Raw genomic sequence first — 13,757 nt, forward strand, 5'->3', positions numbered from 1 at the left:
CCCTCCTCAGAGGTAAGGTCAGAAAGATTGTGTTCCTTTTTCAGTAGAAAAAGGAGTTGTCCTTTCTCTCCCTTTGGGAAAGAAGGGAAGGGCTATCACATGAGCATATCAAGGTCTTAGTGCCCAGTGTTACATGGAACTGGCACCAGGAGGCACACATGCAGGGAACAACTATGGGTGGTCCTGGGTAGGTTGAAACAGATTTCCCTTCTCATGAAATCACAGGTGAGAGGGACAGGCACTGAAAGCCTGACTGGATCTACTATAAGCTACATTTTAGAAGGGAGGCACCCAGCAAAGAAGGGTCGGGGGTAAGCCAGTAAGAACAGGAGTTAGGCCGGGCAGTGGTGGCGCACGCCTTTAATTCCAGCACTTAGGAGGCAGTGGCAGGCGGATCTTTGAGTGCGAGATCAGTCTGGTCTGTAGTTCCAGGACAGCCATGGCTACATGGAGAAAAAAAGGAACAGGAGTTAGAGGTAGGCGTGTGACTTGCACTTAAGAAGCAAAAGGATTCCAGGAGGCCAGTTTGGGGCTATACAGACAGTTCAAGAGTTCAAGGCCAGCCTAGACACTGTACTACCTTAGTGAGACACTGTTTTGAAAAAACAAGGGCTGGAGGCTATAGTTAAGGGTAGAGTGCCCGTCTAACATTCCTAAAGCCATGGGTTCAACCCCTTTCACTGAAAACAGAATAACAGCAATAATCACAGTTAAGGAGGGGAAATGTGGAGCACATTGAGTTTGAACCCTGACTGCCACATCCTAACTGTGTGATTTGGGAAATCATGAAATGCCCACAGAGTCTGCCTCCTCATTAACCCCAACTGACTGTTATCTTGATTAGTGGCTAGGTTAGTGAAGCACAGGCAGGACTTTCTGTGAGTGTGTTTCCTCAGCATTCACTAAGGGGGAAGCCTTGCTCTTAATGTGCCTCGAACCACTGCATGATGGGAAGAAAAGATAAAAGAAGAGCCACTGCAGCACCTTTCAATTGCTGTCTTTCTACTCACTACCTTCCATACCAGCACAGACAATGGTCCTCAGAGTTCCCTCAGTTGCTGTGAGCCCTTCTGCTTACAGGTTATTCCCAGTCTTCTAGAAAGATCCACCCTAGAGAGGAAGCTGCTTGATTTTCATCCCCACAGAAGGCTTTCCACTAAGTTCTTAGGGAGTGTCTCTTCAGCTGAGAAAGGAGAACAAAGGCAGTTCTATTTGCATTATCTCCCTGGATTTATTATGCACATTTCAGGTCAAGTATCTCCAGAATGATTGCCTTTTTTCTTTCTCCTTTCTCGTTGTTTTCTGGGAGTCAAAGTCCCACTCTGCATTCTTCCTTCAGGCAATTCCAGTAAAACCTGTGAGACAACCCTTGGGAAAAGCAGTAACCACAGAGGGATGTCTCCATAGTAACCACAGGGCCTCAATGCCCAGTCACTGTAAAACACCTTCCTCATCAGCTGATGCTACAGAGACCTCTGACAGACATTCAGACATGAACCTGACGTCCACTACTGATATTATCAGACATGGATGAAGATGTGTGGAGACGGCAGACATATTGGAAAAGGCAGGGCAGGTATTCCCACAAGGAGATAGATGCTTACATACATCTTCTGGGGGAATAAGAATCAGAGTTCCAGAGCTTGGAAGCAGCTAAAAATTGATAAACTACTTCCCTTGAAAGCTCAAGTATGTTGAGCTTTTGGGGCTGCTTGACAGGAATCTGACATTGGCCAAGGACAAGGAAATGGGCTTTAGGCAGGAATCTGACATTGGGCCATGACAGGGAAGTAAGTTCATGAAGGAATCTAATTTTAGGCTAAGACAGAGAAGTAATTTCAGTTAGGAATCTAAGTCTTAGGCTAGAACAAAGAAGTAGGCCTCAGGCATGAATATGACTGGTATGGCTAGGACTGGGAAGTAGGCTCTGATATTTTTGTCATCCTGATGAGCCCTTAGAAACAGTGATCATGAGAGAGATCATAGGACTTTGTTTATTGCCTTGTTTGTTCCTTGACTATTTGCATCTATTGTATTGCTGGTTCCTCAACTCAGAACTGACCTAAATACTTGCATGTAATTAAAATGTTTTAAAAGAAAATTGAGAAAAAATAAACCCCATTTTCAGCCTTAGAACTGGCTGGGGTCATGCTGCAATATTGTCTAATCATCTCTTTTCTTTTAATCCTCACTCCTGCTCTGGAGAACCTGTTGACTGACTGAGCTGGCTTGGTCACTCAAGGACCTGGATTAGAATCCCAGAACTTAAGTAAGAAACAGATGCACCTCGGGTGTGGAGGTGTGCATCAGTGATCCCAATGCTGGGGGATGGGGCAAGTAAAGGCAGGCAAGGCTTGGGGCTCAGCAAGAAAAGGCACTGCCACTCCACAATGCAAGCTGGATGGTCTGCGTTTGATCCTCAGAACCCACATAAAGGTGAAGGAGGGAGCCAGCTCCATCAAGTTGTCCTCTGAACTTCACACACGTACTGAGATTAGCCAGGACTCCCAAGTTTCCTGCCTCTATCTCTTGAGTTGTGGGAATTAAGAACATAAATGTACACTCTTGTTCTAGGTTTTTAAGTAAGGGTATAAGGAGCAGGCCCTTAACAGGACCGGCTCCATTTTGTAATAGGAAACTTATAGAGACAAGACTGGTACTTGTAGAGACAAGTCTGGAAGTGAAGTTGTGCTGTGATAACCAGCTGTGATGAGATCAGAGCCCGGAGATAATGGACACAAGTGGTCATCTGCTGTGCACATCAGCAGTAACGCCAAATCCAACATAAAAAGAAGAGCCCGATCGGAGCACTTCATCACACGTTGGTAGCTATGACTGCCTGACGTGATCCTCCACCAAGCTTCCTCAGCTCCGGACCATCAAAGAATTAACCCAGAGAGCAATGCCTCCACTTCATGGTCAAGCACCCATGGTCAAATTAGCAATTCAATTAGCTAGAAGCCTCAGCCAGACCTGCAACTGAAGCCATCATATGGACTCAGGTCGTATAATCCAGGAATGAATGATGTATTTATTGCTATGCTTATTTCTTTGGTAATTAGCAATTTGTTATTTGTGTTCATTATGCTGATATTGTTAGAGGCAGTGCATAGGAAATGTGGTAATACCTCATTGTGCCAATAGCCTTAGCATTGGTGATAATATATTGCTTGCTGTGCATTATTAAAGAATAACTGAATGTCAAAACCTCTGTGTCTGGTGTCTGTCTCTCTTCCCTCTCGTGGAGCTAAAAAATCTCACAATCAAATCCAGCATACGATCCCTGAGTGGAGCAGGACCTGTCGCTTCTCTCCCTGATGGGATTCTAAACCTTTATAACAACCTGCTCATGAAAGATAAGTGTCAAGGCACTCGACACAGGGTCTTACCATGTAGCCTGTGCTTCTCTAGAACTTTCTATGTTGCTCACCCACCCACATCACATACTTTTTTTTTAGAGAAAGGACTTAATTTGGGGGAAAGGCTTGCTTTTCATTTCTTTTTTTTTTTTTTTTTTTTTTTTTTTTTTGGTTTTTTGAGACAGGGTTTCTCTGTGTAGCCCTGGCTGTCCTGGAACTCACTCTGTAGATCAGGCTGGCCTCAAACTCAGAAATCCACCTGCCTCTGCCTCCCAAGTGCTGGGATTAAAGGCGTGCACCACCACCACCCAGCCAAAGTATTTCATTATTTTCATTTGTTCTTCAGTTTAGCACTTGGTTGATAATGAAGTTAAGCAGGTGGATATATTTTCATTATTTTTCTGTGCACTATTTTATGGCCTTTACCTACTTTAAACTTTCTTTCTTTCTTTCTTTCTTTTTTTTTGTTTTTTTCTTTGTTTTTTAAGACAGGGTTTCTCTGTGTAGTCCTGGCTGTCCTGGAACTCACTCTGTAGACCAGGCTGGCCTCAAATTCAGAAATCTGCTTGCCTCTGCCTCCCAAGTGCTGGGATTAAAGGCGTGCTTCCTTCTCATTTCTTTTGTATTATTTGAACTTTTTATATCTACATCATAGTTTGGTCACTAATAGTCATCATTGATTCATATGTTTGAATATTTGGTCTTGAGCTGGTGGAACTGTTTGGGAAGAACAGGAGGAGGTGTGGCCTTGTCAGAGAAGGTGTGTCACTGAGGTAGGTTTTGAGGTTTTAATAGACTCATTTCCAGTTCGTGCTCTCTCTGCCTCCTGCTTTGGGATCAAGATGTGAGTATTCAGCTGTTCCCATTGCCATGGCTTTGCTTCACCACCACAGACTCTTTAACCCTCTGAAACCATAGGTTCAATTAAACACTTTCTTTTATAAGTCACCTCTGTCCTGGTGTTTTGTCATAGGAGCAGAGAAGTAACTAATCCAATCTACATGTAAAGTCAGTTAAAATAACAGTCCTGTTGTCATTGTCATGTTTCAGTTGTTAAGGAAACTAGAAGGCCAGCTGACCTCCTGGCACAAATCAGCTTGTAACAGCAATTGTAAGAGAGACCAAGAACTCTATAGATATGTGACCCGGAAGCCAGGCAGTGGTGGTACATGCCTTTAATCCTAGCACTCATGTGGCAGAGGCAGAAGAATCTCTTGGTTGAGGCCAGCATAGTTTACAGAACAAGTTCTGGGGTAGCCAAGGCTACCCAGAGAAACCTTGTCTCAAAAAACAAAAACAGCCTGGCGGTGGTGGTGCATGCCTTTAATCCCAGCACTGGGGAGGCAGAGGCACGCGGATTTCTGACTTTGAGGCCAGCCTGGTCTACCGAGTGAGTTCCAGGACAGCCAGGGCTATACAGAGAAACCTTGTCTCAAAAACAAAAAAACAACAAAAAACCCCCACAAAAACAAACAAACTAACAAACAAAAAGAAATGTGACCATAAATGTTAATGTCCCATAAGTGTATTCTAATGTGGAAGATCTCAGAAAGCATTTGGGGATATCGCTTCATTCATTTTTAATTTCAAATTCTGTTTTCTTTTTTGAGACAAGAGTCTCAATTTTGTAGCCCTGCCAACTCACAATAATCTCCTGCCTTAGCCTTTAGAGTGCTAGTGCTACTATTTCAAGAACTGGTCACCACACCTAGCTTGCAACTTACTCCTTTTAAGCTAACAATATGATTTCCTGTCAGTTCCCTTCAGTTTCTCACAGGAGTCTTGTAGGATGGGGATCATCTGAACAGGAGCACGGGCTAAAACACGGCTTGCTCAGCCACAGGCTCCGGTTTTATAGATAAGATAGGGCTGCTGTCACCCTGGCCATACTGTACTCAACAGCTACCAGCAGCTCACAGGTTTGCACCAGGGCAGAGAGAGCATGCCTAGGGGTCACATGGGCGTTATGGCCCAGCCCTGAGAACTCACCTGCAAGGTCATACAGTTCAGTGTCTGAGGCACTGGCCAAGGCTTCCTCCAGTTCTGGGTCCAGAGTCACTTTTTCTTCTTTACGAGTTTCTACAGGTTTTTCCTTGGGGATAAAGACTCTCCCTTGAAATGAGAAGAAAAACAAAGACGAATGAGCTACTGCCTTATGTGTAGGGCTGGCAGACTGAACAGAAGATACAATGCTGGCATTAAAGACATACATCATTGAGCTGTTTTGTATCATTTGAGGCTCTTGGACTGCTGGGATAGGGCTATTCGCGTATGAGAAGGAGGGAATCCTGCCTTCACCACACAGAGCTCCCTGAGCTCACTTTAGGAGTTAAGCATCTTACTAATGGTGGCAGTTAATATCATCAACTTAACAGGGTCTAGAAAAGACAACTCTCCAGCCGTGTCTACGAGGGAGTTTCTAGACTGGGTTAATTGGAAAGACCCTAACTGTGGGCGGCTCCCGTCTGTGGGCGGCTCCCGTCTGTGGGCTGGGGTCCAGGATTGAATGAAAAGGAGAAGGTGAGCTGAGTACCAGTTCCATCCTGCCTGTGGATGCGACATGAACCTCTGCTGTAGGCTTCTGCTGTCCTGAAGGCATGGCACATAGGACTGTATTCTTGAACTGTGACTTCAAACAGGCCCATCCCTCCTTAAGTTGCTTCAGTCAGGTACTCTGTCATGGCAGGGAGGGTAACTACACCACTGGCCATCTCCTAAGGTGATTGTGTGCACCGTTTACACTCAGCTAGCTCCTGCCTTCACCACAAGCCTCCTTTAGGTCAGTCTGGGTGTAATTTGCCTTAGACACTCCTCAACTCAGACAAGAAATAACAAAATTTCCTCCTTTATTATTCTGTCATTATTGAATACTTAGCATTTTGGGAATTTTATTGAAGATTTTTTTTTTACATTATATTTTATGCTTTTCACAATTTGGTAAGTCCAACAGCAATTGTGTTACCATAGAAACAGCTTGTGTTACCATAGAAACAGCTCATATTCCATAGTAACCTGAGGCTGTTAACCTGACTCATCACTGATCAGCTCTACTTTCAGTGGCCTGTGACCTGCTATGTGCAGAGCACAGAAGGAGTGGCAGGGATGAGTCCTGCCTAGTGCTCTCTTTTCCTCACCACTGGGTAGAGGCTCAAAGACCACCTCGCTGGAGCTCAGAGGAAGGAGCACCTCCTTCCTGTCATTCAGGAAGTAAACCAGCAGAATGATAAACACAGTCACAGGGCTATGAAAGCAAAGCCCTGGGATCATGGTAGGAAAAGGGGGGTAACAGAGAGGGGTCAGGGAAATCCAGGGCCTAGCATTTAGCTGAGAGTCACAGGCTGGGGCTTAGCAAGGAAAGAAGAGACACAAGCAAGAGGCTGTGGACGCTACACCCATGCTGAGGCTGCAACAAGAATTTAGGACATCACACAGGCAGCATGCCTGAAGTTTCAGCATTGAGGGGGTAAAGTCAGGAACAACAGAAACTAGGAGCCTATTTAGGCTACACAGTGATGGGGTGGAGGAGGGGAGGGGGGAGGAAGGGATGAGGAGAAGGAGGAGAGGGAAAGAAGAGAAAGGAGGGGACAGGGAAGGGTCCTGGCATAGACTTGCTCCTCATAGCCCTCCCAGTCACATCCCTGTGTTCCTTTTACTGGATGACAAGCCTACTTCTTGAGGGCAGGTCAAGATCTTACTACATACCTGGAGGCCCAGGGTCTGCCATAGAGTTCTGCACTAGGGAGGTTTTCGGTGAATGTAAGCTGAATGAATGGTATGCTTCTAGGGTTGGAGGATGGGGCCCTAACCACTCTAGATGGAGCAAGAAGGCCTTGTCTAGACCCCTGTAGTTGATTGATCAAAAGGCTGAGGAAAACCATCATTGCCTGTGCAGTTCATTCAGGTTGGGCACTATGTTTTCAGCGCTTTTTCTTCAGACTTTGAAAATAATTTTTTGACAGGATTAATTGCAGAAGCGTTAGAACCCATGTATTCATTTAATTAATCACACATCCTGCCTGGCTTTTCTCTTTTAAACTAATGAATTTTAATTTTGAGAATAGCTTTAGGTTCATATCAAATTGAGCAGAAAATTCTCATGTACTATGCTGTCCCCAAACCTCCCCACTAATATCCCACACTATAGTGGGGCATTTATAACAACCAGTGAACCCATGAAGACCCACTGCCATCAGCCATGAGCTGTAATTTACCTTAGAGTTCACTCAGGGTGTTGGGCACCTATCTCTAAGCCGCAGTGTTCTAAAAGACCGTGTGTACTTCCTACGCTTATTTCCTGATCCCATTGGCTCCTCTGACATTTGATGCTCACAATGTGTGAAGAGTATTCTATCCTAAGACGTGTAGTCTGTGGGCCTCACCTTTCTTTTCTCCTGTGAACGGTACAAAGTCCTCCCTGTCTTTCTGTTCCAAAGCCTCTTTCTCCAGATACATGAGCAGGTGCTCGCGGTCAAATGGGCCAGTAGCTGCTTTCTGGGTCTGGTCTTTCTGTCGGAATCCAGCCGGTAGTGTTGCACTCTGACAAGACAGATATGAGATGAAGGGAACACGTTGACTAGACTGAGTTTGTTGTTTCTTTACTCTTTAGCACTGACTGTGAGTGGGAAAGCAGGGGGCACCTACACCAGCTGAGACCTGGGGTCTCAAGGATGGCTCTGGGGACGTGCCTGTTCTAACCTCCTTTGCTAAGGAAGGGAACCCAACCAGTTCAAGGGGCACAGTGACAGAAGTATCAGCCTTGGACGTTCCACAGCTGTCTTCTGGAATATGGAGGGGAAAGGTCTTTCTGTGTCCACCACGATTAGGTTTGGTCAGGTGTGCACATAAGGGCTCCTAAAGGCAGAATGGCTATACTTACTTATTTCTAACCTGTCTTCTCCAGAAATAACCAAGAGATAAGTAAATATCATGGTATATGATATCTGCCCAGGTAAGATTCATTCATTTGTCTCTTTGAGACACAGTCTCATGAAGCCCTGGCTGGCCTCAAATTCACTGTACAACGAGGTTAGCCTCGACTCCTGATCTTCCTGCCTCCACTTCCTGAGTGCTGGGATTAAGATCATGCGCCAACAGGGCCAGCTCTTGTTTTAGGTTTTACTTTTTCTTTTTTCTTTTTTTGTTTTTTTGAGACAGGGTTTCTCTGTGTAGCCCTGGCTGTCCTGGAACTCACTCTGTAGACCAGGCTGGCCTCAAACTCAGAAATCCACCTGTCTCTGCCTCCCAAGTGCCAGGATTAAAGGCGTGCGCCACCACTGCCCAGCTTAGGTTTTTCATTTGTCTGTTTATTTTTTCCTTTCCTTTTTCTTTTCCTCTTCCTTCCTTCCTTCTTTCCTTTCTTCTTTCTTTCCCCCTCTTTCTTTCTTCTCCTTTTTCTCTTTTTCTTTTCCTTCCCTTCCCTTCCCTTTCCTTTCTTTCTTTCTGGACAAAGTTTCACCAGATAGCCCTGGCTATCTGTCCTGGAACTCACTATATAGACCAGGGTAGCCTTGAACTCTCAGAAATCTGCCAGCCTCTACCTCCAAAGTATTGAGATTAAAGGAATGCACCACTATGCCTGGCTTTATTTTAGATTTTTAAGTCAAGGCCTCCCTTTGTAAACTCACTATGGTGCACAGGTTTGACCCCAAATCACAATCTTCCTCTGCCCCTCCCCCAAGCACTGGGATGATAGGCATGTGGCATTATGTCCACCTGCTCTGATTAAGCCCCAAAGGCTCCAGACAGATAAACTTTGTATTTAAATTTAAAAAATAAACTAAATATCCAAGTATTTGGCACAGAAAAATATCATTTAAATAGTTTTATTTACTTACATCTTTAGAGTTAAATCACTATTTTGGATGCCTCCAACTTTAAGCTTAAGATTATATCATTAGGGCTGAAGAAAATACTTACAAAAGAAATGCTATAAAGAGCTACCCAGCTTTTCAAGAACTGACAAAAGTATTAGAAATTGATATTATGATGATAATCATCTATATATTGTCATAGAATTTCAAGTTCTTTGTATATTTGAATAAAATAATATACACATTCAATCTTTGTACTTTACAGGTGAAGGTAAAATGATAGAAATTTTAAGGGTCTCCATGCATATATAATGAGCTTGAAGCCAGTCTCTCCTATGTGAGACCCTGTCTCAACAAAACAAAGCAAAAACCCCAAATAAAACCAACAACAACAATACCACAAAAAGAAACAAGCCTAAGAGAGAAAAAAATGATATAAAGCCAGGTATGGCGATGCATGTTTATAGTCAACACATAAGAGGCTAGCTTGGGCTACATAGTAAGTTCCAGGTCAGTCTTAGCTACATAGTAAGACTCCATCTTAAGAAAAATTCTGGGCTGGTTATAGTGTTACATATATTTAATCCCAGAAATGGGAGGCAGAGGCATGTAGATTTCTATGAGTTTGAGACTAGCCTGGGCTACATAGTAAGTTTCAGGCCAGACAAGACTACATAGTAAGACCTGCCTTAAAAACCAAAAAGTCTGGTTTGTGTGATGTCTCACGCCTGCTTGTCAGACACTTGGAAGGTAAAGACCAGAGGGATTCTAGGTCATCCTCATCTATGTAGTGAGTTTGCAGCCCATCTAGGCTACAAGACCCTGTATCAATAAACCCAAAAGATGGTCTGAGGCTGTGGCTTAGTTAAATCCCTAACATGCTGAAATGTCTGTAATCCCAGCACTTGGGAGGATGGAGGCAAGAAGATAAGAAGTATGGGCCATCCTCAGCTACAAGATGAGTTCCAGGCCAGACTGGAGTACACGAGACCCTGTCTCAAAAAATAAAACCAAAAAAACCTCTACACTATACAAGTGCCTGCAGCAGCACCTCAGACATTTGCCAGTGTGGGATCCTGTGTGGTTCACTCTTGCTAGTGTGCCTTCTGGTTATGAAACAGAGTTAATGCCATTTCCCCCAAGGATTCTTGGGCCTAGCAAGGTTTCTGACACTTGGAAAATACTTGGTAAGATTTTTAATTTTTGCTCCCCCAAGTTCCAGGCTAAATCAGACTGTTCCTTCCCAATGGAAAACACTTTTGCACATCTACAGCGAACTAGTGTTTTGAGAAACACACTAGACGTTTCTCATTGTAGTGGCCCTGGGGCTCACTGTGAACTTGTAAAAATGCCTCAGCAGCAATGGGGAAGAACACGGAACTGCACTGGGGCTGTGGGGACTTCAGGGACTGCTGAAGGAGAGAGCTGCCCGCCCCCTTTCTCCTGTGCACTCATTAAACACCCCACTCCAGCCCTACAAACCTCGGGATCTAGGTCATCTAGAACATTCTCCAACTGTTTCAGTTCCTCTTCTGAGAGTTTGCCAAGAAGCTCGTCCTCGTCGATGTTCTTGTATTTCTCCAGCCCTTTTTGAAAGGGGAGCGCCATGGTTTCCAAGATACACCTTTCTCACACACCTTCAAGTGGGCCAGCTTCCTGAGACTTCACACTACCACTGACAAAGAGAAACACCGTCATCTCCTTACTGTACACTGAAAAATTAGTAACATCATGCTGTGCCCGCAATGGAGTCTACCATACAGACCCAAGAAGCAGTCTTACCCTAATTTCCAGAGCCGATCACAGCTTGCAGGATTTCATACACAGCACATTATCCCAACCACTTCCCCACTTAGAGCAGCCCTGTAAGGAAGGCTGCGAGATACCATCGCTGAATTTTACAGACCACGACTGAGGCAGTGGTGACCAGAGACCTTGCTACTGGAGGTGTGCCTCCAGGGTGGCGAGTTCCCAGGGTGGTGAGTGCTTTTCCATTCTACTACAAAGCCTCTCCTTGCTTTCCATTAAAAACAGTGAAGAACAATGACTAATTGTGTGGCAGTTGTAAGCAGCATACTTGTGCCCTTTCAGGGTGGAGAGGGCTGTGAAGAACACAGAAAGGGACTCATTCAGGAAAAGAGTTTAGAGGCCCTGGGTGAGAACACATTGTCCCTTAAGTCCACACAGTGAAACCAAGAGACATCCTAAACCTCTGGCCACACAGTTACTCTCTCTTGATTTGTCTTCTTTCCTTATCTTCCATTTTTAATGATGGTTTTGAGAGTATTCTAATAGTTTTTTTTTTTTCACTTGAAAGTTCCTACCTTTAAATAAAGTCCTTCGGTCTCTCTGAGACTCCCTCCCTCTGAAGCTTCTAGTGCCCCACCCATCTCTCTCCCAGCTTCACATCCTCTATATTTTGGCTGCTATTATCTCTGCAGTCATTCTTCCTAATTCCTAATTCCTAATTCCTAGTTACTCTTTCTTTATACTGCTAAGACCTTCTCTTTTAGTCTTCCCCATCTCTGAAATGCCTCATTCATTCCCAATTCATTCACTGGGAACTTTCATTCCCAATGCAAGTTTTTCTTAGCCTCTTGAGGAAAATTCCCTAACAAGACAATCTGCATCCCGTGTTCAGTCAGCTCTTCCAGCGCAGTAAGGGTTTGCTGTATACCTGCTCCTGCCAAGTGCAGTTCTAGAAAAGCTCCCCTCAAGGAAGGTCAGAACTTAATGAGACAGCCACACAGATGGCAACAACACCATGCAGTAAGTGTTACAGTAATGTCTGAAGTCGGTTGAAAATTGTTGGATAAGGGAAGGGGAAGGTTTGGGAGTCATCTGAAAAAGAGATTGTCATTGAGTCTTGAAGGAAGAGGTCCTAAGGAGGACATGTATGTGCAAGAGCCATCTAGGATAGAGCAGGGGATACACAGAAGCACAGGATAGGAAAGTACACTGCGGGTTGGCGGAATGGGCTGGGTTGGCTAGGGGGAGGATTGGTTGACCGGGAGGAACAGGGTGTTGGTGAAAATTATTTACTACACCCGAGGGAGCTGGATCTTACCAACTGAGCTATCTCTTTAGCTCTAAATTAAGGACCTTTCACAGAGAAAGTATTCTGCATCGTCTGGGTGGTCACAGTTTACTCCAGAGTCTCCAGGTAATGGAAGAGGAAGCCAAGGGATCATGGCTGGAACAGAACATGATCAGAACTTAAGGATTTGGGGCTTTGAAGATGCAGGAAGGGTCACGAGAAGGGAACGTGAGGATCTGGAAGTTGAAATGAGTTAGAATGAACTTTCTCCTTATAGCTTTTAGAGAGCGATAAGGTCTCGCTGACACCAGCAAGATCCTCTTTAACTTCTGAAGGGACGACACACTCATATTGTTTTAAGCAACTGACTTTGTTCTTTGTCATAACAGCAATACAGAAACTAATATATTCTCCCAAATGTTCTCATCTCCACGGTATATGTTCTAGAATCCTCGGTTTGTCCTCCCTGCTGTCCATTTCTGCTGTCCACTCTGCTCTGTGCCTCAGGAGTGCTCTCTGACTCAGACTGCCCTTGCTGTCTGTCTGACCAACAGGCGGCACCAGTGGCAAAGAAGAGGACATAGTGGGGTCGGGGTGGGAAGAGGGTGTTTCAGAAGACCATGTCTCCCCAAGGCCAGCAAGGGGTGGTAAAGGGTCTCTGTGATGACTCTTGCCAGATTTCTGCCTTGTTGATTCGCTAAAGCTTCCTACATCCTTGTAAATAGCCTCTTTATTGAAGCGTCCTCAAGTTATTCAGTCTGAGCCCACCCTCTGTTTCTTGTCGGGAAGTTGGCAGATGTGGCACCATGGCTTGGAATGTCCCCTTCTCTTTGTGTACTGCTTCTGAGGCCTGGCTAAGATCCCGAGCTCTGCAGGACCACAGGACTGAAGGAGGGAGGCTGTGGGCCACTGAGCCCAGCCACACAGCCAGCTCTGGGCTTTCTCATTACTCTTCTCTGCCTCTCTTCAAGTTTCTCTTCCTCTGCCTTAAATATTGGTATCCTTCAGAGTCTCTCCTTAGGAGTTACATACTTTTTGAGTGGCTTCTCACTGCCCCAAAGATGAAGTTCAAATTCACACTCTCGCCTCTGTAGTTCTATCCTGAAGTTCAGCAAGGGTGTTTACTTGCCTTGAAGTTTTAATTATAATTTATATTCTGCTAACTTTAAAGTCTATCTGTATCCTAGATTTTGTCTCTGAGGACCAGATCTGAGCTATCTGATCAAAATCTCCCCTTGGCTACCTCAGACCTTGAAAATACACCAGAAGAGCCCTCACTTTCTTTTCCTCCTCTAGAATTTCAAGAAGTTGTTTCCGAAACCAGGGTTTCATTCTGGCCGTTTTCCCTCCCCCTCCCTTCCCTGTGTCACTCACCAAATCTTATCCTTACAGAATGATGGGAGCCTTATCTCCATCTCCATCCTTACCCCTGCCAGCCCTTCACCTTCTGATCGTCCTCCACACCGTGCTCAAAGGGATCTTTTTTTTTTTTCGAGACAGGGTTTCTCTGTGTAGCCCTGGCTGTCCTGGAACTCACTCTGTAGACCAGGC

The 13,757-nt window shown here is 44.8% G+C and overlaps 1 protein-coding gene across 3 annotated transcripts in view; it reads right to left on the minus strand.

Annotated features, from left to right (window-relative positions):
• Tmod2 (tropomodulin 2) overlaps positions 1-10,831 on the minus strand; it is a 28,968-nt gene extending 18,137 nt beyond the window's left edge. For 2 of the 3 annotated variants that reach the window (XM_028773599.1, XM_028773600.1), the window contains exons 1-3: positions 10,652-10,777; positions 7,739-7,895; positions 5,349-5,471 (exon numbers count right to left, since the gene is read on the minus strand). In XM_028773599.1, the coding sequence (XP_028629432.1) occupies positions 5,349-5,471; positions 7,739-7,895; positions 10,652-10,777 (406 nt within the window). Of the gene's footprint in view, positions 1-5,348; positions 5,472-7,738; positions 7,896-10,651 lie in introns of all 3 variants that reach the window. The other variant, XM_028773598.1, reaches the window with a different exon arrangement.
• Between the last annotated feature and the right edge of the window lie 2,926 nt (positions 10,832-13,757).

The sequence above is a fragment of the Grammomys surdaster genome, unplaced genomic scaffold (assembly GCF_004785775.1).
Source record: "Grammomys surdaster isolate TR1022 unplaced genomic scaffold, NIH_TR_1.0 231, whole genome shotgun sequence".
Lineage (NCBI taxonomy): Eukaryota > Metazoa > Chordata > Mammalia > Rodentia > Muridae > Grammomys > Grammomys surdaster.